This window comes from Leucoraja erinacea, chromosome 32 (assembly GCF_028641065.1).
Source record: "Leucoraja erinacea ecotype New England chromosome 32, Leri_hhj_1, whole genome shotgun sequence".
Taxonomy (NCBI): domain Eukaryota; kingdom Metazoa; phylum Chordata; class Chondrichthyes; order Rajiformes; family Rajidae; genus Leucoraja; species Leucoraja erinaceus.
Window position 1 is genome coordinate 5,232,394 of NC_073408.1, and position 22,334 is coordinate 5,254,727.

At 43.6% G+C, this 22,334-nt stretch overlaps 2 protein-coding genes across 6 annotated transcripts in view; both read right to left on the reverse strand.

The window, feature by feature from the left end:
• Positions 1-8,518: 8,518 nt before the first annotated feature.
• LOC129712313 (uncharacterized) overlaps positions 8,519-22,334 on the reverse strand; it is a 42,765-nt gene continuing 28,949 nt past the window's right edge. For both annotated transcript variants that reach the window (XM_055660632.1, XM_055660628.1), the window contains one exon: positions 8,519-10,001. In XM_055660632.1, coding sequence (XP_055516607.1) covers positions 9,832-10,001 — 170 coding nt within the window. In that variant the 3' untranslated portion in view covers positions 8,519-9,831. The remainder of the gene's footprint in view (positions 10,002-22,334) is intronic.
• On the reverse strand, positions 10,500-22,227 carry LOC129712314 (integumentary mucin A.1-like). Of its 4 annotated transcripts, XM_055660633.1 has the most exons (11): positions 21,689-22,224; positions 19,150-19,182; positions 18,866-18,907; positions 17,847-17,888; positions 16,915-16,956; positions 16,284-16,325; positions 14,524-14,565; positions 13,660-13,701; positions 13,195-13,236; positions 12,186-12,224; positions 10,504-10,755 (listed from the first exon to the last, which is right to left on the reverse strand). In XM_055660633.1, exons 1-11 carry the CDS (start codon positions 21,801-21,803, stop codon positions 10,634-10,636), a joined length of 603 nt encoding a protein of 200 aa, XP_055516608.1. In that variant the 5' UTR covers positions 21,804-22,224; the 3' UTR covers positions 10,504-10,633. The 4 variants fall into 4 exon arrangements, with proteins under 4 accessions (XP_055516609.1, XP_055516610.1, XP_055516608.1 ...); XM_055660634.1 differs by lacking the exon at positions 13,660-13,701 and having other exon boundaries at positions 10,500-10,755; positions 21,689-22,227; XM_055660635.1 differs by lacking the exon at positions 14,524-14,565 and having other exon boundaries at positions 10,501-10,755; positions 21,689-22,227.

Below are 22,334 nucleotides of genomic sequence, written 5' to 3' on the forward strand. Positions count from 1 at the left end.
AAAACACTGAAAAAAAGAATGAAGGGAAGAAATGAGTGCAAAAGCACCATTAGGAACAGTTCTATGTCCGCAACTGTTCCTGTCCGAAGTTCCATCATAACTGAGATGTTCTTTGAAGGATAAACTCTGCTGCAAATGATCTCCTGTCTCTGTGCTTCTCAGCCCCACAATGTCTTTGGCACTGATGCCACACAGTGTGCCAGTCAGCTGGACATTGCTGCATCCTTTGTGGAAAGGTTCTACCAGACCAGCCCCTTTGACCATAAGCCCATTAAACAGCTGTCAGCACACAACATCCTGTAGGGCAAGGACTCGATGGATCATGTGCTGTGGTTCCCTAAGCAAACTGCCCCGTACGTCTGGTGAAATGTCCCCGGGATGGCTGCTGCAGAAAGGAGATGGTTGCTGTGTGTGGATTTGTGATGAGGGTCTGGAGAATGATGCAAGGGTCCCTTCTCATGGTTCATCCTGATCAGCTCCGTCACAGAGGATTCACTGATTTACGGACTGTTCCCGGGGACACATCCAGAGACGGACATCAAGTGATGCTGGAAGGTCATCAACTCGGTGAGAGACTCTTTGGTCGGCACGAAACTTGTTAACCGCCCGGCACAGCAAGATGTCCGTCAAGGAATGTTCCCGACCTGCCCGCTCCAGACTGTGCAGGACTACGTGCTGAAGGAGCGCACTGAAGCTCGGTGCAGCCAACGCCAAGGCTCGGTGGTGGAGGACTACAGTCCAGGGTCCTTCCACTGCTGGACATTGAGGGGCAGAGTCCAGTGGAGACACTCCTCAAACAAGGGAAGGGATATCAACCCAGGGGCCCACATGAGTGGGAAGAGTGTTTTGTTTGAAGATAGGTGTGAAGACTACTGAGTCTAACAGGAATGAATGTGTAGGAAGGAACTGCAGATGTTGATTTAAACCGAAGATTGAAGAAGGGTCTCGACCCGAAACGTCACCCATTCCTTCTCTCCAAAGATGCTGCCTGTCCCGCTGAGTTACTCCAGCATTCTGTGCCTCCACATGAATGTGTATTGGTTGAGAATGTCTGAAGAGTTTTTGCATAGTTTGTTTCCACTTTTATTCTGAATAAAGTGTATTTTGGGGGGGAAAGGAGTGTTGGTATTCATGTGTGTATACATTTATATTATGGTATATGGACACACTGATCTGTTTTGTAGTAAATGCCTACTATGTTCTGTGTGCTGAATTTCATTGTCCTATACAGGGACACATGACAATAAACTCACTTGAACTTGAACTTGAGCTTGTACGGCCTTGTTTTGAGTGGACAAGCATTTGGCCTGTACTATTTTATTCCCTACCGGCATTCTCTACATTTCATTTGAATTCAACTTCAATCAATGACCTTTCATTAAGTTACAACTTTGTATTGTGTTTCAACTTCCGGTAGGCGGCGCGACTCTGGTCAGCAGCGGCCTCTGCAGCCTGTCCGCGTTTTTATTATTTTTTGTCTATGTTTATATGTAGTTTTTGTTATTTTATGTTGGGGTGTGTGTGTGGGGGGGTGGGGTGGGAGGGAGGTGGAAACTTTTAAATCTCTCCCTGCACTGGAGACCCGACCTTTTCTCGTCGGGTCTCAGTTGTCGTTGGGGCTGCAACGAGGAGCGGCCTCCAACAGAAGAAGCCGGGGACTCTGGTGCCGACTCACCTCACCGTCGCGGAGCTGGCCGAGACCGGAGCGGGTGGAGCGGTGGAGGAGCGCTGCTGCTGCTGCTGCTGCTGCTGCTGCTGCTGATGCGGAGGCTGCTACTGCGGGTCTGCGGACGGCGGCACCGGGAGCCCGCGGATCCCTGGAGGGAGACCGCTTTTCAGGGCTCCTGCAACGGCGACTTCTCCCGCCCGAGTTGCGGGGTTGAAGAGCTCCTGGAGCGGGGCCTACATCACTGCCCCGTGCGGCTTGGAATGGCCGCGGGACTCTGCGAGCGCACGCCGGGGTCTCTAACACCAAGACCCGGTGTGCGACCTCGCACCACCCGGCGTGGCTTTAATGGCCGCGGGACAATCGCCATCGCCAGCCGGGGGCTTTGACTTTGACTCTGTCATCGGGGGGGGGGGGAGAGTGCAGTGGAGAGATAAGTTTTTTTTTGGCCTTCCATCACAGCTATGTGATGGATGTTTATGTAAAATGTAAATTATGTTGTGTCTGGGGTCTATTTGTGTGTAATGTATGGCTGCAGAAACGGCATTTCGTTTGGACCTCCAGGGGTCCAAATGACAATTAAATAGACTATTGACTATTGACTATTGACATGCAATACATTTTTTTTGGCCAATTTCCTTCCTTTGGATAGCAACAGTTTCATTTTGTTACTTGTTCTAATGTCATCAAATGTAGCGTCTTTCAGGAAATATCATTGTGTTGGTCAATTGATCATCTTGATGCCTGGAATGGAAAATGAAAGGATTATTAGTATTTTGATGTGTTGTTGAAATGCTTTAAATCCAGCAACAGTCTGTTTGAGCATTAAGTGCAGGAATGAACTGCAGACGCTGGTTTAAGTCGAAGGCAGACACAAAATGCTGGAGTAACTCAGCGGGACAGGCAGCATCTCTGGAATGGGTGATGTTTCGGGTCGAGACCCTTCTTCTGAAGGGTCTCGACCCGAAACGTCACCCATTCCTTCTCTCCAGAGATGCTGTCTGTCCCACTGAGTTGCTCCAGCATTTTGTGTCTACCTTGTTTGAGCATTAATATCCCCCAAAGGCTGTTTGGAATGTATCCACTCTTTAGACTTTAGACATTAGAGATACAGCGTGGGAACTGTCCCTTCAGCCCGCCGAGTCCGCGCCGACCAGCGATCACCCCGTACGCTAGCGCTATCCTGGACACACACACCAGGGACAATTTACAGAATCCAATCAGCTTACAAACCCGCAAGTCTTTGGAGTGTGGGAAGAAACTGGCGAACGTACAAACTCCGTACAGGCAGCACCCGTAGTCAGGATGGAACCCGGGTCTCTGGCCCCGTGAGGCAGCAAATATCGCTGCGCCACCGTGCCGCTCATCTTGGTCACGCTAAAGTTGCAAATTGCCCCACCTCCACCTCTCTTTTCCAACTTTCTCCCCTTTACTCCATCAGTCAGAGGAAGGGTCCCAACCAAAGGCCCGTCTGCCCATTCCCTCCACAGATGCTGCCTGACCGGCTGAGTCTAGAAGGCAGGGAGCCGGAAGTGATGAAGTCAGTGTTGGTGCTTGGGATTAAGGCCTGGTGCTCGTCTGTGGGGTCATGGTCTAAGGATAAGTAGCAGAGTTGTCGCCTGACCTCAGACCGGTGGAGGTCAGCGCGCAAGAGTACCAGCGCACCTCCCTTGTCGGTGACTCTGGGCGGGCGGAGGAACCAGACTGTCCCCAACTCTGCTGCAGTTGATGGAGATGTTGCCGGGTTTTCGTCCCCGTGTGTATGCGCTGCCGACCCGCAGCCCGTGACATTGCAGCTACACAGGGGGAGGGTGGGTGGAGGGTTGCCGTGGCCGGACAGCGCTGTCCTCGGGGGGGGGGGGGGAGAGTGGGGGCTGTCCTGAGGGATGCGTTCCTTTGGCCGCTTACACCTTGGCGCTCGGGTTCAGAGCAAAGATACTGGAGCATTTGGTTCAGAGTGCTCAGTCACCTTCCACAATTATATACAGCGCAAAAATGGACCATTAACAGGTAAGAATGTAGGCGTTTTGTGTGTTAACAGTGTATTCCAGAGGCTGCCATGTCCTCCAGAAGGATTGCGCTGCTCCGTGAATCACGCTCTTTGACCCGATGACCTTACGTGCAACCCCCCCCCCCCCTATAGTGTGGGTGGGGGAGTAGCTGGGGCTACCTGGCTTGATGGGGAATGGGGAGATCCAGTGGAACCCCCACTAAGGTGCCCTGTAGAGGGGGGAGGAGAGCATTCGGACCCAGCACAGTCAGGCCCCGTGGTGTCGGAGTCTTCAAAGTGGAGACTGTGGGCCCAGTGCTGATCCTGGGTCGCAGGTAAAGCGATGGGTGCATCCGGCTGGTGGGCGGTGGAGTGGCTCAGGCCGGCAGAGTCACTTGCGGAGGTCCGCGGGGAGTGGAGTCGTGGAGGTCAGCGGACGAAGCGTGGGAAGAGCCAGTCAGCGGATGGCCGGGGAGGCAGCGAGGGGCGGCGGTCCCGATGAGGCGGTGAAGGTCGGCGGCAATGGCCACGGGGAGGCGGTGAAGGTCGGCGGCAATGGCCAGGCGGTGAAGGTCGATGGCGGCGGGTTCGGTGGTCCGGGCCTGAGATCAGCCAGGAAGGCGGTGAGTGTTGGTGCTGTTCGTCGTGGCAGCAATGGCGTTGCGGGACTGGGCCTGGTGGTGTTCGTGCGGGCAGGCGGCGCGCGGGCCAGCGGGAGGTCGAGTCGAGAAGTAAGTGGTACTTTTATGTTATTTCCATTGAGCTGAATGGTTTTGTTTTCTCTTTTTAAACTGTGTCACATTGTCCAGAAAATTCTGAACAATCACCAGTAAAAGTGACCACAAATCACCACAAAAAATCACCACATAAAATAGTAAACACTGCCCAGTCTATCATCGGGTCTGACCATCCTACCATCGAGGGGATTTATCGCAGTCGCTGCACCAAAAAGGCTGGCAGTATCATCAAAGACCCACACCATCCTGGCCACACACTCATCTCCCTGCTACCTTCAGGTAGAAGGTACAGGAGCCTGAAGACTGCAACAACCAGGTTCAGGAATAGCTACTTCCCCACAGCCATCAGGCTATTAAACCTGGCTCGGACAAAACTCTGATTATTAATAATCCATTTTCTGTTATTTGCACTTTATCAGTTTATTTATTCATGTGTGTATATATTTATATTATGGTATATGGACACACTTATCTATTTTGTAGTCAATGCCTACTATGTTCTGTGTGCTGAAGCAAAGCAAGAATTTCATTGTCCTATACAGGGACACATGACAATAAACTCACTTGAGCTTGAGAGGAAGAATTTGGTGCTTTTGTTCTGTGGTAGATGTGATTGTTTAGCTAACCACGAGCTATGCCCTGTCATGCAATATTACGCTCTATCATGCAATGTGGTGCTGCTGCAAGTAAGAATTTCATTGTTCTATCTGGGACACATGACAATAAAACACTCTTCATTCTTGGTGTTTTATTGTCATAGAATCTTCGAGTCCATTGAATCAAATAGCACAGAAACAGGCCCTTTGGCCCAGCTTGCCCATGCCGACCATTGTGCCCCATCTACACCAGTCCTACCTGCCTGCGTTTGACCCATTTCCCTCCAAACCTTTCCTCTCCATGCACCTGTCCAAATTTCTTACTAAATGTTGTTACAGTTTCTGCTTTACAACCGATCCACGGTGAAATTCTTTTTTTGCATACAGTTCAGTGACAATCTAACTAAACATTAGGCACAATCATACTTAAGTGTGTAAGAAAAAGTAGATGACACTGGGGCAGTGTACACAAGTCGCCTTGTTTTCAGCGGCATCTTTTACCCTTCAAGTTCAGAATTGTTAAACTTGGCCATAAAGGCCGGTTGTCCTGTGGTGGCACTGGGTTGGAGTTGGAGCGGTTGTAGTGCCGGAGTGCCGGAGAGAACACGTGCAAACTCCACACAGACAGCATTGGAGGTTGGAATTGACCCTGTGCTGCCCAGCTGACCCTGTGCTGACCCTGGTGCTGACCGATCCACACCAGGACAGTGGCCAGATGTCATTTGGGGTGACGTTAATGGCCCGTGAGTCAAGCCTGTGGAATTGGGAGGGGTGATCTGTTGAATCTCAATGTACATCCAATGGGATGTACATTGGCAGTATGTCCTGTTCCCATTTCTCTTTCCTTCCACACTCACTGATTACGCCCAATTTTTCATTGGTGAAGTTAGATATTCAGAATTGTGAAAGTAGGCAAAATGGGAACATACCCAAAAACATTAGCTAATAGCTTGTGTGAGAAGGAACTGCAGATGATGGTTTACACCGTAGATACAAAATGCTGGAGTAACTCAGTGAATTTTTTTGTAACAGTAACAGGCAGCCTCTCTGAAGAAAAGGAATAAATCTGATGTAAGGTCTCGATGAAGGGAGAAGGGTCCTTTTCTCCAGAGATGCTGCCTGACCCGCTGAGTTACTCCAGCATTTTGTGCCGAGCTGATAGATTGTGTTTGGTTTCAATGAAATGAAGGAAGGAGCGTTGGGTCAGCCACATTCGGCAGTCCTTGCGTAAGAGTCAATTATACTCGTCCTGAGCCTGCTGCATAGAGTTTGTACCGGGAGATCCAGTGTGACATTAGTGTGGGCACTTGGTGCAGTAGTAGAGTTGCTGCCTTACAGCACCGGAGACCCGGGTTCGATCCTGGTCACTGGTGCTTTCTGTATTGAGCGTTGTACATCTGAAGAAGGGTCTCGACCAGAAAGTCGCCCATTCCTTCTCTCCAGAGATGCCGCCTGTCCCGCTGAGTTACTCCAGCGTTTTGTATCTTGTGACTGAGTTGTGTTCATTTCGGATTCAAACCGCGCTTAATGGAGAAAAAATGTTTAAGGTGCTGTACATTGTCAACTGTCAAGTCAAGTCAAGTCAAGTCAAGTCAAGTTTATTTGTCACATACACATACGAGATGTGCAGTGAAATGAAAGTGGCAATGCTCGCGGATTTTTGTGCAAAAGACAAACAACAAAACAACCAAACAAATTATAAACACAATCATAACACACAAATTCTTTTACATAATAAATAATAGAGGCACATACTGCAAGAACGAGGTGGTGTCAAGTGCAGGATTGTTGTCACTGTGACCTTGCCTTCAGGAAAAAGGTCTTTTATAGTTTTGTAAACATTTGCAGTCTTGGGCTGCCTCGGTAAAACAGCGCTCTGGTGTGTATTTACCCAATGGCCCATTGCCAATGGATCTTCTGCACCTGCAAATACACTGTGGTGTCATTGGAAGCCCTGCGCTAAAATGCTCGCAAAGTATCAGATGCCCATATTGCTCGACATCAGAACATTTCAGATGTCCTGACACTAATTATTCATAATTACACTAAAACACAGCTTTGCCCAACCAAACATTACCCTTTGGCCCAACTTGTCCATTCCCCTTTGGCCCAACTTGTCCATTCCCCATCCAGGCTAATTCCTTTTGTCTGCATTTGTCCATTCCCCTCTAAACCTTCCCTATCCATGTACCTGTCTAAATGTCTTCAAGAGAGAGCTAGATGGGGCTCTAAAAATAGCAGAGTCAGGGGATATGGGGAGAAGGCAGGAACGGGGTACTGATTGGGGATGATCTGCCATGATCACATTGAATGGTGGTGCTGGCTCGAAGGGCCAAATAGCCTACACCTGCACCTATTGTCTATTGTCTTTTAAATGTTGTTATTGTACCCATCTCAACTACTTCTGCGCGCAGCTCGTTCCCTTGCTCCAAAATGCTGGAGTAACTCAGCGGGTCAGGCAGCATACTCACACCCGCACTTTTAAGAAGTTCTCCCTCGGTTTCCTGTTAAATCTTGCCCCCTTACCTTCTCATCAGCTAGAGTGTAGTCCTGATCGCTCATCTTCCTCACTGGAGACCTTTGAATTGTCTTTAATTGGACTTTAGACTTGTGACAATTATAAACTAAACTGATCTAAACCAAGCTGAACTAAGCTAGTTGTCCGTAGACACAAAATGCTGGAGTAACTCCCCACAGCTCTCAATTCCCTGATGCTTACTATTGGAATATTCTGCTGCTTCATATATGAATATTCCAAATGACCATCACCCTGTTTGTGGTGCACACTCTTCCCTTGTTAATAGCTCCCAGTAGCTAGATAACTACAGCTTGAGTCACAGTGTGGTCCATCAAGAGCTGCTTCCTGAGATCCTGGCAAAGAGTGCTAGGTAGGAGAGGTGTAGAGGAATATGGGCCAAACCTGGGTAAACCTGGAGACTCCCTCTTCTCCCATCTCCCATCGGGTAAAAGGTATACCTCCAGATTCAGGGACAGTTTCTTCCCAGCCGCTATCAGACAACTGAACCATCCTCCTGCAACTAGAGAGCAGTCCTGAACTACTATTCACTGCATTTGGAGGCCCTTGGGCTATCGTTAATGACTTTATCTTGCACTAAACGTTATTCCCTTTTCATGTGTCTGTACACTGTGAATGGCTTGGTTGTAATCATGTATTGCCTTTCCACTGACTGGTTAGCACGCAACAAAAGCAAATGCTTTTCACTGTACCTGTGACAATAAACTAAACTAAATTAAACTAAGCTTAGATGGGCAGCTTTGTTGGCATGGAGGTGTCGGGCCAAAGGACCTGTTTCCATGCTGTACCTCTCAACTAAACTAAGACAGACACAAAGAGCTGGAGTAACTTAAGGGGTCTGGCAGCATCTCTGGAGGACATGAGTAGGTAATGATTCAGATCAGGACCGTTCTTCAAACAAAGTGAAAACTGTGTGCTGAAATTGGAAAATATTCCCGATTCAGACTCACTTAAGAGGCCACGTGCCGACAATAAGCAATATCATTGACAAAGTTGTAGACTTTCAAAAGTTCAATTTTTTTATTATTAAAGAATTCAACAATTATTTATACATCACTTCATTGCATCGGTAAACTGTGTAATATATGCCTTATAGTAGATATCCACCAGGGCTTTATCTTAACAGACAATATAACCTATATGTTCTTCATGCTGCAAACCTGTTTCTGCACATCTTCATTACATGGTCTTTGTCTTAAAAGATTTTTGCCTTTGGTATCATGCTAAGATTGTCTAGAATTGTGCAATGTCCTGCATTAACAAAGTCAACAAAGTTCATTATGACACAAAAGAAAAACAAAGAAACCATAGCATTCAATAAAAGTTGCCATTTTGGATGAACCATGCTGTTTGTGAATATGAACCAGTGCACTTTCGAGACAGGGGGCAAAGCTAAGGGTATATTTGTGCTGAATAAATTCACTGAGGTTAGATTGGATGCAAACAAACTAACATGATTACAGAGTGGTTCAGCGAATGATTATTCCAAAAGTCTGAATCAAATCCTTTCTTCAGCTGTGTGAATATTGTCATTATGAATTAGCAAACAGAGGAATTCATATGGTAAACTCCATTAAAAATATATTTTAGAATTTCTTAACATTTATGAAATTATTTAGTGAAGTTTAGGTTATCGACCTATTATTCCAGTAGATACTTGCTCTACCTCTCAGAATGGAATAGATATTTTAAGGTAACATAAGCCATAGAGATGTTTTTATTTTAAAAGTGGAGGGATAAGGATGATGAGGATTATTTTGGATTTATTATTACCACGGGTGGTTTGTGGGTCACGCAACCTCGTGTACAGCAACTGGAAAAGATCAACATTTTCCACAGATAATCAACAACTCAGAAGGCTATCTGATTTTGCCTCCGTGCTAAAGAGGTTGAATATACAGTTTATGATAACATGGGACTCCTGCTATAGAAACAACAGAGAAAGTATAATGGATGAGGCAATTGGATTGCATGAACACGCCAATTCGATCAAACACACTGAATGAGTGAATATTAAGGAAAGACGGGAGGTGGCTGCATTTATGACATATATCTAGTATTCTAAATGGGAATAGAGTTGCAAAGGCCAACAAGGATAGGAATGCTGTCCCCTGTATTTATTTGTGCTGGGTTCAGTTTGGGACCCGAGACAGTGGGGGTGGGAGGATAATGTGAAGTTTCTATCATTGAGGAAATACAAGTTCCAATAAGACACAGTTTGACGCTGTACCGTGAGAGGAAAGCCCGGAGGTTGTTGGAAAAGTGTTTTTGGAATAGGTTGGTTGAGAGGCAGCTTTTTATTCCGTTTATAACCCTGGCACAGTGACGAGGAGCAGGAGCATACAGACAAACGCTAGCAGTGGCTTGGAGCTAATGCCTGGTGCAGAGTTTGGAGTCGTGGTTGCTGCTGCCGTGGTGTTGCCAGTTGCCTTACTCATGTACACGGTGGTTTTCATGGGTTTAGTCGTGATGACAGCTGTGAAAGACAAAATGATTCATTACATGATGAGTTTTTTTAGTTTGAATACATTTCAAATATAGCATTGTCCGCAATATATGCAAACATGATGGTAAATTCAAACTTGGAGTTCCTTGGGAAGCAACGGCACGGTGGTGCAGTGGTAGAGTTGCTGCCTCACAGTGCCAGAGACGCGTGTTTGATCCTGACTCTGGGTGCTGTCTGTGCGGAGTTTGCACGTTTTCCCTGTGCGTGCAAGAAAGATGCTGATGCAGATGCTGGTTTAAATCGATGATACAAAATGCTGGAGATGCTGGAAGGAATTAAATCTGAAGGTAGATACTAAAATGCATCCCAAAAGCTAATGACACTCAGAATTACTGCTTGGGGGACTGGTCAGGCAGCATGTCTGGAGACGAAGGAATGTAGTAAAAAATTTATTCCAATGTATATCATGGAAATGTTCTTTATACATTGGGAATAAGCTATTCTTCAACATCATTCAAGTTCTTGAATGCTACACAACACTAGCTGGAGTAATTCAATGGGACAGGCAGCATCTCTGGAGAGAAGGAATGGGTGACATGTTTTGGGTTGAGACCCTTCTTCAGACTGAAGACCAGGATTTCGTACTGTTTGTCACGGCAATTCTAGGCGTGTAACAAAGAGCGGAGGCTATGGAAAAACACATACAATGGCATGAAAGTACATGAACTTGCTGTGATCTTACCCCTTCGAGTGGTGGGTTTAGTGGTCCTGGTCGTAGTGGTCACTGTGTAAAGACAACACATTGTCACATAAACATTTAACTTTGAATGCATTTTAAATATAGAATTGCTTTTACCTTGCCTAATATATATATAAACATAACAAGAAATTCAACCTTAAGAATCCCTCAGTTGCAGATTTATTCATGTGTATACATCCAGTGATTTGTCCGCTAGGTTGGAATTGTGTAGGTGTGAATTGAACAAGCAAACATGCTGCTCATTGAACCACAGATCCATGAAAGGATTATAGGATAACTGGCTTTGGTAAAAAGTGTAAATTGTAAAATGTCCATAGTGTGTAGGATAATGTTAAGGGCCTGTCCCATGATACGAGTTTACCCAAGAGATCTCCCATGTTTAAAAAAAAAATCAAACACATGGTACTTCATCACGAGTATTTTTGTACTCTTGGAAATTTTTCACACTGTTGAAAAAACTGTGCAAAGACAACACATTGTCACATAAACATTTTACTTTGAATGCATTTTAAATATAGAATTGCTTTTACCTTGCCCAATATCTATCTAGGTTGGAATTGTGTAGGTGTGAATTGAACAAGCAAACATTCTTTTTATTGAACCACAGATCCTTGAAAGTATTGTAGGATATCTGGCTTTGGTAAAAATTGTAATGGTTCCTGTTGTGTAGGATAGTGTTCGTATATGGAGTGATCGCGGGACGGCATGGACTCGGCAGGCCGAAGGGTTTGTTTCGGTGCTGTATCGCTAAAGTCTGAAGATCTTGCCTAAACTGAACATTGGAGTGACTTTGTGGGCCCCTTTGTCCAGGATCAAGTGGCCAGGACACTTGTCACTTTTTAAGAGATTTGTTGTCTAAGTCAGCTGTAATGTTCCTCTGACCCATGTGAGATGGGATGGAAAAGGAAGGAGAATTATATGTTCATTAGTGTTCGGAGCAGAATTAGGCCTTTCAGCTCATCAAGTCTACTCTGCCATTCAATCATGGCTGATCTATTTCTCCCCACTAACCCTATTCTCCTGCCTTCTCCCCAAAACTAATGACACCCCTATTAATCAAGAATTACTGCTTGGGGCCACTGGTCAGAGTATAAACAGGAGGAATCCAGGGACCTTACTGTCACGTTTTTCTCTCATAAACAACAGAGATATGTAGTAAAAAGATTATTCCAATGTATATCATGGAAATGTTCTTTATACATTGGGAATAAGCTATTCTTCAACATCATTCAAGTTCTTGAATGCTACACAACACTAGCTGGAGTAATTCAATGGGACAGGCAGCATCTCTGGAGAGAAGGAATGCGTGACGTTTTGGGTTGAGACCCTTCTTCAGACTGAAGACAAGCATTTCTTACTGTTTGTCACAGCAATTCTTGGCGTGTAGCAATGAGCAGAGCTGCAGAAAAACACATATATTGGCATGAAGGTACTAGCACTTGCTGTGATCTTACCCATTGGAGTGTTGGCAGGAATAGTGGTCATAGTGGTCTCTGTGTAAAGACAACACATTGTCACATAAACATTTTATTTTGAATGCATTTTAAATGTAGAATTGCTTTTACCTTGCCCTATATATATATATATATATTTTTTTTAAAACAACCAGCGAATTCAATCTATGGATCTATGGATTAGGAAGCGTAGATCGGCCATTATTGGCTGACCCGATGGGCCGAATGGCCTAATTCTACTCTTATAACTTTTCAACGTGAACTTGCAAGTAAGAATTTCACTGTTTCGATTGTCAATATATACGACTATTAAACACTGTCCATCCACTGTTGAATGTTAACTTAAATCTGACCTGTTTGGGTAAGTTTTGCAGTTCAATAATACTAGAATAATAATATTAGAAACTTGATTTGATTAGGGCTTGGTGATCACTAAATTCCACTCAAGAGTTGAGAATCTCCAGTAATAATATATTGCTGGAATTCATTGGCATTTCTGAATCTATTTAGTGGAATTTATATTATTACTCTATTGGTCGAATATGCACCTGCTTTAATTTCGGAATGGAATAGGATTCTGAAAAAACAAAGTGCTAGAGAAACTCAGGGGGACAGGCAGCATCTGTGGATGGAATGTCCATCTGTCCATACAGAAATGCTAAACAAATTATTATAGATGAAATAATTGAATAACCAAAAACAACATCAAATTGACCATAATCACTGAATGAATTTTTAGGAATATTTGAGAACTTTTTCTACACTACAATGAGTAGGAATGATCTGTTTATACCAAAGATAGCCTCAAAAAGCTGGAGTAATTCAATGGGACAGGCAGCATCTCTGGAGAGAAGGAATGCATGACGTTTCGGGTCGAGTCCATTCTTTAGACTGAAGACAAGCATTTCTTACTGTTTGTAACAGCAATTCTTGGAGTGTAGCAATGAGCAGAGGCTACAGAAAAACACATATATTGGCATGGTAGTACCAGCACTTGCTGTGATCTTACCCAAAGTCGTGTCAGGAATAGTGGTCATGGTCATAGTGGTCTCTGTGTAAAAACAACACATTGTCACATAAATATTTTACTTTGAATGCATTTTAAATGTAAAATTGCTTTTACCTTGCACTATATATATATATATATATATATATATATATAAAACATGACAAGAAATTCAACCTAACGAGTCCCTCAGTTGCAGATTTATAAATGTATATAGAACAAATATAATGTATAGGAAGGAACTGTTTATAACGAAGATAGCCACAATAAGCTAGAGTAATTCAATGGGACAGGCAGCATCTCTGGAGAGAAGGAATGCATGACATTTCAGGTCAAGACCATTCTTCAGACTGAAGACAAGCATTTCTTACTGTTTGTAACAGCAATTCTTGGAGTGTAACAATGAGCAGAGGCTACAGAAAAACATATACAATGGAATGAAGGTATTAGCACTTGCTGTGATCTTACCCAATGTCGTGTCAGGAATAGTGGTCATGGTTGTAGTGGTCTCTGTGTAAAGCCAACACATTGTCACATAAACATTTTATTTTGAATGCTTTTTTAAATATAGAATTGCTTTTACCTTGCCCAATATGTATATATATATATATAAAAAAAAACATGACAAGAGATTCAACCTGAAGAGTCCCTCAGTTGCAGATTTATTAATGAGCATACATCCAGTGATTTGTCTGCTAGATTGGAATTGTGTAGGTGTGAATTGAACAAGCAAACATGCTGCTCATTTAACCACAGATCCATGAATGGATTGCAGGATAACTGGCTTTGGTAAAAATTGTAAATTGTAAATTGTCCCTATTGTGTAGGATAGTGTTAGTGTATCCTACACATGTGGTCCGCATGCACTCGGCAGGCCGAAGGGTCTGATTCCGTGCTGTATCTTGAAAATAAAGTAAAGTCTGAAGATCTTGCCCAAACTGACCTCCATTGTAGTGACTATGTGGGCCCCTTTGTCCAGGATCAAGTGGCCAGGCCAATTGCATCACTTTTTAAGAGATTTGTTGTCTAAGTCAGCTGCAACGTTCTTCTGACCCATGTGAGATGGGATAGAAAAGGAAGGAGAATTATACGTTCATAAGTTCATAAGTGGTAGGAGCAGAATTTGGCTCATCAAGTCTACTCTGCCATTTAATCATGGCTGATCTATCTCTCCCCTTTCTCCTGCCTTCTCCCCATAACTCATGACACCTGTACTAATCTGGAATTACTGCCTGTGGCCTCTGGTCTGGATATACCCTGGACGGAATACCCAGGGACCTTATTGTCACGTTTTTTGTCACATGAATGTACTAGCACTTGCTGTGATCTTACCCATTGGAGTGTTGGCAGCAGTGTCCGTGGACATAGTGGTCTCTGTGTAAAGACAACACATTGTCACATAAACATTTAACTTTGAATGCATTTTAAATATAGAATTGCTTTTTACCTTAAATATATATAACACACGACAAGAAATTCAACCTGAAGAGTCCCACATTTGCAGATTTATTAATGAGCATACATCCAGTGATTTGTCCGCTAGGTTGGAATTGTGTAGGTGTGAATTGAACAAGCAAACATGCTGCTCATTGAACCACAGATCCATGAATGGATTGTAGGATAACTGGCTTTGGTAAAAATAGTAAATTCTTAATTGTCCATAGTGTGTAGGATAGTGTTAGTGTATGGAGTGATCACTGGTCCGCATGGACTCAGCAGGCCGAAGGGTCTGATTCCGTGCTGTATCTCTAAAGTAAAGTGAAGATCTTGCCCAAACTGACCCCCATTGTAGTGGCTATGTGGGCCCCTTTGTCCAGGATCAAGTGGCCAGGCCAATTGCATCACTTTTTTTAAGAGATTTGTTGTCTAAGTCAGCTGCAACGTTCTTCTGACCCATGTGAGATGGGATGGAAAAGGAAGGAGAATTATACGTTCATAAGTTCATAAGTGATAGGAGCAGAATTTGGCTCATCAAGTCTACTCTGCCATTTAATCATGGCTGATCTATCTCTCCTCTTTCTCCTGCCTTCTCCCCATAACTCATGACACCTGTACTAATCTGGAATTACTGCCTGGGGCCTCTGTTCAGGGGATAAACAGGAGGGATCCAGGGACCTTATTGTCATGTTTTTCTCTCAAAAATAACAGAGATATGTAGTAAAACAATGATTCCAAGATATATCATGGAAATGTTCTTTATATATTGGGAAGAAAATATTCTTCAACCATTCAAGTTCTTGAATGCTACACAACACTAATCTCAATTGTGAACTATGGATAGTCTGTGTTTCTACTAGTATTGGGGTTATTAATTTATTGATGTTTATGTTCATTATATATTATCAATGTGTATTGTATTTACAGCCTAACAGGCTGCTGCATGAATGATTCCAGGAATGAGTGGGTTCACATATGATGAGCGTTTGACAGCACTGGGCCTCTACTCGCTGGAGTTTCGAAGGTTGAAGGGGACATTGAAACTTACAGAATAATGAAAGGCAAAGATAGAGTGGATGTGGAAAGGGTGTTTCCACTGGTGGGAGAGTCTAGGACCAGAAGTTGTAACCTCAGAATTAATGGGTGCTCTTAGAGATAGGACGTGAGGAGGAATTTCTTTAGTCAGAGGGTAGTTAGTCTGTGGAACTCATTGCCACAGAGGGCTGTGGAGGCCAAGTCAGATGATGTTTTTAAGGCAGAGATAGACAAATTCTTGATTAGAACGGGTGTAGAGGGTTATGGGGAGAAGGCAGGAAATGGGATTAGCAAGCATATATCTGCCATTATTGAATGACTCGATGGGCCGAATGGCCTAATTGTACTCTTATAACTTTTGAATGTGATTTACACTACAATTTGTAGGAATTAACTGTTTATACCGAAGATAGCCACAAAAAACTGGAGTAATTCAGAGGGACAGGCAGCACCTCTGGAGAGAAGGAATGCATGACGTTTCGGGTCGAGACCATTCTTCAGACTGAAGACAAGCATTTCTTACTGTTTGTAACAGCAATTCTTGGAGTGTAGCAATGAGCAGAGGCTACAGAAAAACACATATATTGGCATGGTAGTACCAGCACTTGCTGTGATCTTACCCAAAGTCGTGTCAGGAATAGTGGTCATGATCGTAGTGGCCTCTGTGTAAAGACAACACATTGTCACATAAACATTTTATTTTGAATGCATTTTAAATGTAGAATTGCTTTTACCTTGCCCTATATATATATATATATATATATATATATATATTTTTTTTTTGAAACAACCAGAGAATTCAATCAATGGATCTATGGATTAGGAAGCGTAGATCGGCCATTATTGACTGACTCGATGGGCCGAATGGCCTAATTCTACTCATAACTTTTCAACGTGAACTTGCAAGTAAGAATTTCACTGTTTCGATTGTCAATATATACGACTAGTAAACACTGTCCATCCACTGTTGAATGTTAACTTAAATCTGACCTGTTTGGGTAAGTTTTGCAGTTCAATAATACTAGAATAATAATATTAGAAACTTGATTTGATTAGGGCTTGGTGATTACTAAATTCCACTCAAGAGTTGAGAATCTCCAGTAATAATATATTGCTGGAATTCATTGGCATTTCTGAATCTATTTAGTGGAATTTATATTATTACTCTATTCTTGGAGTGTAGCAATGAGCAGAGGCTACAGAAAAACACATATATTGGCATGGTAGTACCAGCACTTGCTGTGATCTTACCCAATGTTGTGTCAGGAATAGTGGTCATGGTCGTAGTGGTCTCTGTGTAAAGACAATACATTGTCACATAAATATCCTTGAATGCTACACAACACTAATCTCAATTGTGAACTATGGATAGTCTGTGTTTCTACTAGTATTGGGGTTATTAATTTATTGATGTTTATGTTCATTATATATTATCAATGTGTATTGTATTTACAGCCTAACAGGCTGCTGCATGAATGATTCCAGGAATGAGTGGGTTCGCATATAATGAGCGTTTGACAGCACTGGGCCTCTACTCGCTGGAGTCTCGAAGGTTGAAGGGGACATTTAACCTTACAGAATAATGAAAGGCAAAGATAGAGTGGATGTGGAAAGGGTGTTTCCACTGGTGGGAGAGTCTAGGACCAGAAGTTGTAACCTCAGAATTAATGGGTGCTCTTAGAGATAGAACGTGAGGAGGAATTTCTTTAGTCAGAGGGTAGTTAGTCTGTGGAACTCATTGCCACAGAGGGCTGTGGAGGCCAAGTCAGATGATGTTTTTAAGGCAGAGATAGACAAATTCTTGATTAGAACGGGTGTAGAGGGTTATGGGGAGAAGGCAGTAAATGGGATTAGCAAGCATATATCTGCCATTATTGAATGACTCGATGGGCCGAATGGCCTAATTGTACTCTTATAACTTTTAAATGTGATCTACACTACAATTTGTAGGAATTAACTGTTTATACCGAAGATAGCCACAAAAAACTGGAGTAATTCAGTGGGACAGGCAGCACCTCTGGAGAGAAGGAATGCATGACGTTTCGGGTCGAGACCATTCTTCAGACTGAAGACAAGCATTTCTTACTGTTTGTAACAGCAATTCTTGGAGTGTAGCAATGAGCAGAGGCTACAGAAAAACACATATATTGGCATGGTAGTACCAGCACTTGCTGTGATCTTACCCAAAGTCGTGTCAGGAATAGTGGTCATGGTCGTAGTGGCCTCTGTGTAAAGACAACACATTGTCACATAAACATTTTATTTTGATGCATTTTAAATGTAGAATTGGTTTTACCTTGCCCTATATATATATATATATATATATATTTTTTTTTTTAAACAACCAGAGAATTCAATCAATGGATCTATGGATTAGGAAGCGTAGATCGGCCATTATTGACTGACCAGATGGGCCGAATGGCCTAATTCTACTCTTATAACTTTTCAACGTGAACTTGCAAGTAAGGATTTCACTGTTTCGATTGTCAATATATACGACTAGTAAACACTGTCCATCCACTGTTGAATGTTAACTTAAATCTGACCTGTTTGGGTAAGTTTTGCAGTTCAATAATACTAGAATAATAATATTAGAAACTTGATTTGATTAGGGCTTGGTGATCACTAAATTCCACTCAAGAGTTGAGAATCTCCAGTAATAATATATTGCTGGAATTCATTGGCATTTCTGAATCTATTTAGTGGAATTTATATTATTACTCTATTGGTCGAATATGCACCTGCTTTAATTTCGGAATGGAATAGGATTCTGAAAAAACAAAGTGCTAGAGAAACTCAGGGGGACAGGCAGCACCTGTGGATGGAATGTCCATCTGTCCATACAGAAATGCTAAACAAATTATTATAGGTGAAATAATTGAATAACCAAAAACAACATCAAATTGACCATAATCACTGAATGAATTTTTAGGAATATTTGAGAACTTTTTCTACACTACAATGAGTAGGAATGATCTGTTTATACCAAAGATAGCCTCAAAAAGCTGGAGTAATTCAATGGGACAGGCAGCATCTCTGGAGAGAAGGAATGCATGACGTTTCGGGTCGAGTCCATTCTTTAGACTGAAGACAAGCATTTCTTACTGTTTGTAACAGCAATTCTTGGAGTGTAGCAATGTGCAGAGGCTACAGAAAAACACATATATTGGCATGGTAGTACCAGCACTTGCTGTGATCTTACCCAAAGTCGTGTCAGGAATAGTGGTCATGGTCGTAGTGGTCTCTGTGTAAAGACAATACATTGTCACATAAATATTTTACTTTGAATGCATTTTAAATGTAAAATAGCTTTTACCTTGCACAATATATATATATATATATTAAAAAAACAACCAGAGAATTGAATCATTATTCGGTTATGCTAGTACGTTTTAGATTGGTATACATGAGTTAGTCATATTATTTTATCATTATATTTTAGTAATATAGATAGCATGAAAGTACTAGCAATTGCTGTGATCTTACCCATTGCAGTGCTGTCAGTAATGCGCATGGTCGCTGTGTAAAGACAACACATTGTCACATAAACATTTTACTTTGAGTGCATTTTAATTATAGAATTGCTTTTACCTTGTTATATATATATATACTAGACCAAGTGCAGACCCGTTGGGTCTGTTCCCTCAATGTGTGTGTGGTTGGGGGGGGGGGGGGGGGGGGGGGGGGGGGGGGGGGGCGGCATGCGGCGTCACACACATTAACCACCCCCACACACACACTAACAATTCCCCCCCCCACACACACTAACCCCAATACACACACACACACACACACTAATCACATGCTTATCACTTGAGCTCACTCACACGCATGCACGCAGACAAACAGACGTCCAAACAAGACAAGACTTTTAGTAATATATAGATAGATATAGATGGACAGATAGAAGATAGAAGATAGATAGTTAGTCTGATGGTTGTTGGGATAAAACTGCTGCAGAACCTGGATGTTACAGTTTTCAAGCTTTTATATCTTTGTCTCTACACCGGAGATGAAAATGTGGCAAATGGTAGTGAGATTAGGAGAGAAGAGGGAAATGTGAAGCCAGAGGAAGGATGTAGGTGGATGGGGAAGGTGGAGTGGGATGGGACTGTACCAGGGTGGGCCATAGGGATTAGTTTAGTCAGAGGACTCTGTGATTCTATTATAACCTAAACATTCACCAAATACTGTCTGACTTCACCGGCCTATAAACTTTAGACTTTCGAGGGACAGTGCCGAAACAGGCCCCTCGGCCCCCCCGAGTCTGTGCCGACCAGCAAACACCCCATACACTATCACTATCCTATCTTTATTGCCCATGTAATCCCCAACACAGCCAACACTTGATCACGCTTTTGTCTCCGTTTTCACCACCAGCCTTTGTCATGAATTCCACCCCTGCTAATCGACCCCACCCACACCTGTATTCCCCTATCGTTTGCCAGGCTTTCTCCCGCCCCACCTATCTTTCCCAAGCCTTCTCCCACCTCCTGCAATCAATCTGGAAGAAGGGTCTCGACCTGAAACGTGTTCAAGAGAGTGTCGGATGTACAGTAGCTCTTGGGGCTAAAGGAATCAAGGGATATGGGGAGAAAGCAGGAACGGAGGAACTGAGTTTGGATGATCAGCCATGATCATATTGAATGGGAATGCTGGCTCGACGGGCCGAATGGCCTACACCTGCACCTATTTTCTATGTTTCTATGAAACGTTGGCTGGCCATTCCCTCTTCGGATGCTTTCAGACCCATTGAATTACTCCTGCACTTTGTGCTTTTCCCTTGAACTCACTGTAATTCCTTTCCCAATACTACTTTCCTGCACTAGCCCTATTTCCTCTAATTCCCTCAACACCCAGCAATGAACTCTTGTTGATAATGGCCCCCTATCGGGAGGTATATTTTTCTATGAACCGATATATGAATTCTATAAACATCAGCCATTTCTCGTCTCCTGTCATATGTTTGAAAGTAGGTTCCCATTGTTCAACAGTAGTTCCCCAACAGTTTAAAAGAATCTTTAAAGGGAACATAATCAAAGGGAAACATTTACAACTTTGTCAAAAACAAAGACCGAGCATTGGGAAACTTCCCTGAGTAAATCTGAGTCAAGGAAGACAAAGAATATGCAATGGTTATAAACGCGTGACCATAAACTAAACTAAACTAAATTCCGTTCCCATTCCGAGTTCCTCTCCAACCTGAAGGATGGCCCTTATGCCCCTGTCCCACTTAGGAAACCTGAACGGAAACCTCTGGAGACTTTGCGCCCCACCCAAGGTTTCCGTGCGGTTCCCGGAGGTTTTTGTCAGTCTCCCTACCTGCAACCTCCGGCAACCACCTGCAACCTCTGGGAACCGCACGGAAACCTTGGGTGGGGCGCAAAGTCTCCAGAGGTTTCCGTTCAGGTTTCCTAAGTGGGACAGGGGCATTAGGTAGACAATGAAAGCACCTGGATTCTAGCTCATGGCAGAAGGGTCTCTGCCCAAAGATAGACACAAAATGCTGGAGTAACTCACAAGATGGGACTGGATCATTCATAATCACCAAGACTATGGTGCTCCATCATGCCAAGTCTTTCAACAACACTCATTAGAAAGAGAAAGGATGTAGAAACAAGGAACTGCAGGTGCTGGTTTTCACAAAAGGACACGAAATGCTGGAGTATCTCAGAAGGTCGGGCAGCATCCCTGGAGAACATGGCCAAGTGACGGTTCAGCTCGAGACCCTTCTTCAGAGAGAGAGTCAGGGGAGAGAGAACCGAGAGGGATCTCCATATATCCATCCCCATATGTACAAGCTGTGTTGCCAAACCTGCTGCGCCTCAGCTTCCAAACATTAATAAAGCTTCATGCAAAAGCAAAGTGGATTTGCCACCAAACCCAAAACACTTCCAACAACATTTCACAATCTTAAATGAAACCCTGCTGACTAAAATAATTTTAAAGCAATTCTGTAAACTTAAAACTAAAGGCTGTATAAAAGAACCGGTTGCGCCCGTGATGAGATTAAACATTGACTTACTTGACTGGGAATAGGTTGGTGCATATTGAATAAATAAGCCCAGGAGGAGTGCCGATAGAATTGGAGCCATTTCTCTGCGCTGGGAGCTCTCTGGTAGCAAGAAGACCTGAGGCATTGGTAGTGACGTTAGTTCTGAGAATCCTGTTTAATTTAAATGTAATCTAGGATGTACCTCCCACAAATTTGACAACATTTGAATATCAATGTCAATTGCTGATGGTAATTCTTTTGTTTTGCTGAAGGCATTTCTTGATTGTTCCGCTTTTTTCCCCTCTCCCTTTGGTTCCTGGTTGCCTACTTCGTCTTTCCTATGGCGTTGTGTTTGATATTTGTTTGTGCAAGCTCGGTTGTTGCCTCGGAGGCTTGGCCGTGGGCCAGTGGACGACATCGTCGGGAGCTCCCAGGTTGGTGACCTGTTTTTCCGGAGCTCCCGCAACTACAGCTAGGTCCGCTGGACTGGAGGGCGGCGGCTTCGGCAGCTTCGACCGCCCCGGGCCGCGGAGTTTGAACCGGCCCGTTTGCGAAGCTCGGATTCAGCCGCGGGACTTGCACACCATCACCCGGCGGGGTCGCAACATCGGAGGCCTGGATTGCCTCAGCGCAGAGGGAGAGCAAGGAGGGAAGAGACAATGACTTCGGGACTTTA

Excerpts from the sequence above, each read along its gene's own strand:
- LOC129712314 (XM_055660633.1), bottom strand. The coding sequence starts at position 21,803 with ATGCCTCAGGTCTTCTTGCTACCAGAGAGCTCCCAGCGCAGAGAAATG. Across the intron at positions 13,237-13,659 it reads TATTCCTGACACGACATTGG|AGACCACTATGACCATGACC; the intron begins GTAAGATCACAG and ends GTTTTTACACAG. Across the intron at positions 12,225-13,194 it reads TATTCCTGACACGACTTTGG|AGACCACTATGACCACTATT; the intron begins GTAAGATCACAG and ends GTCTTTACACAG.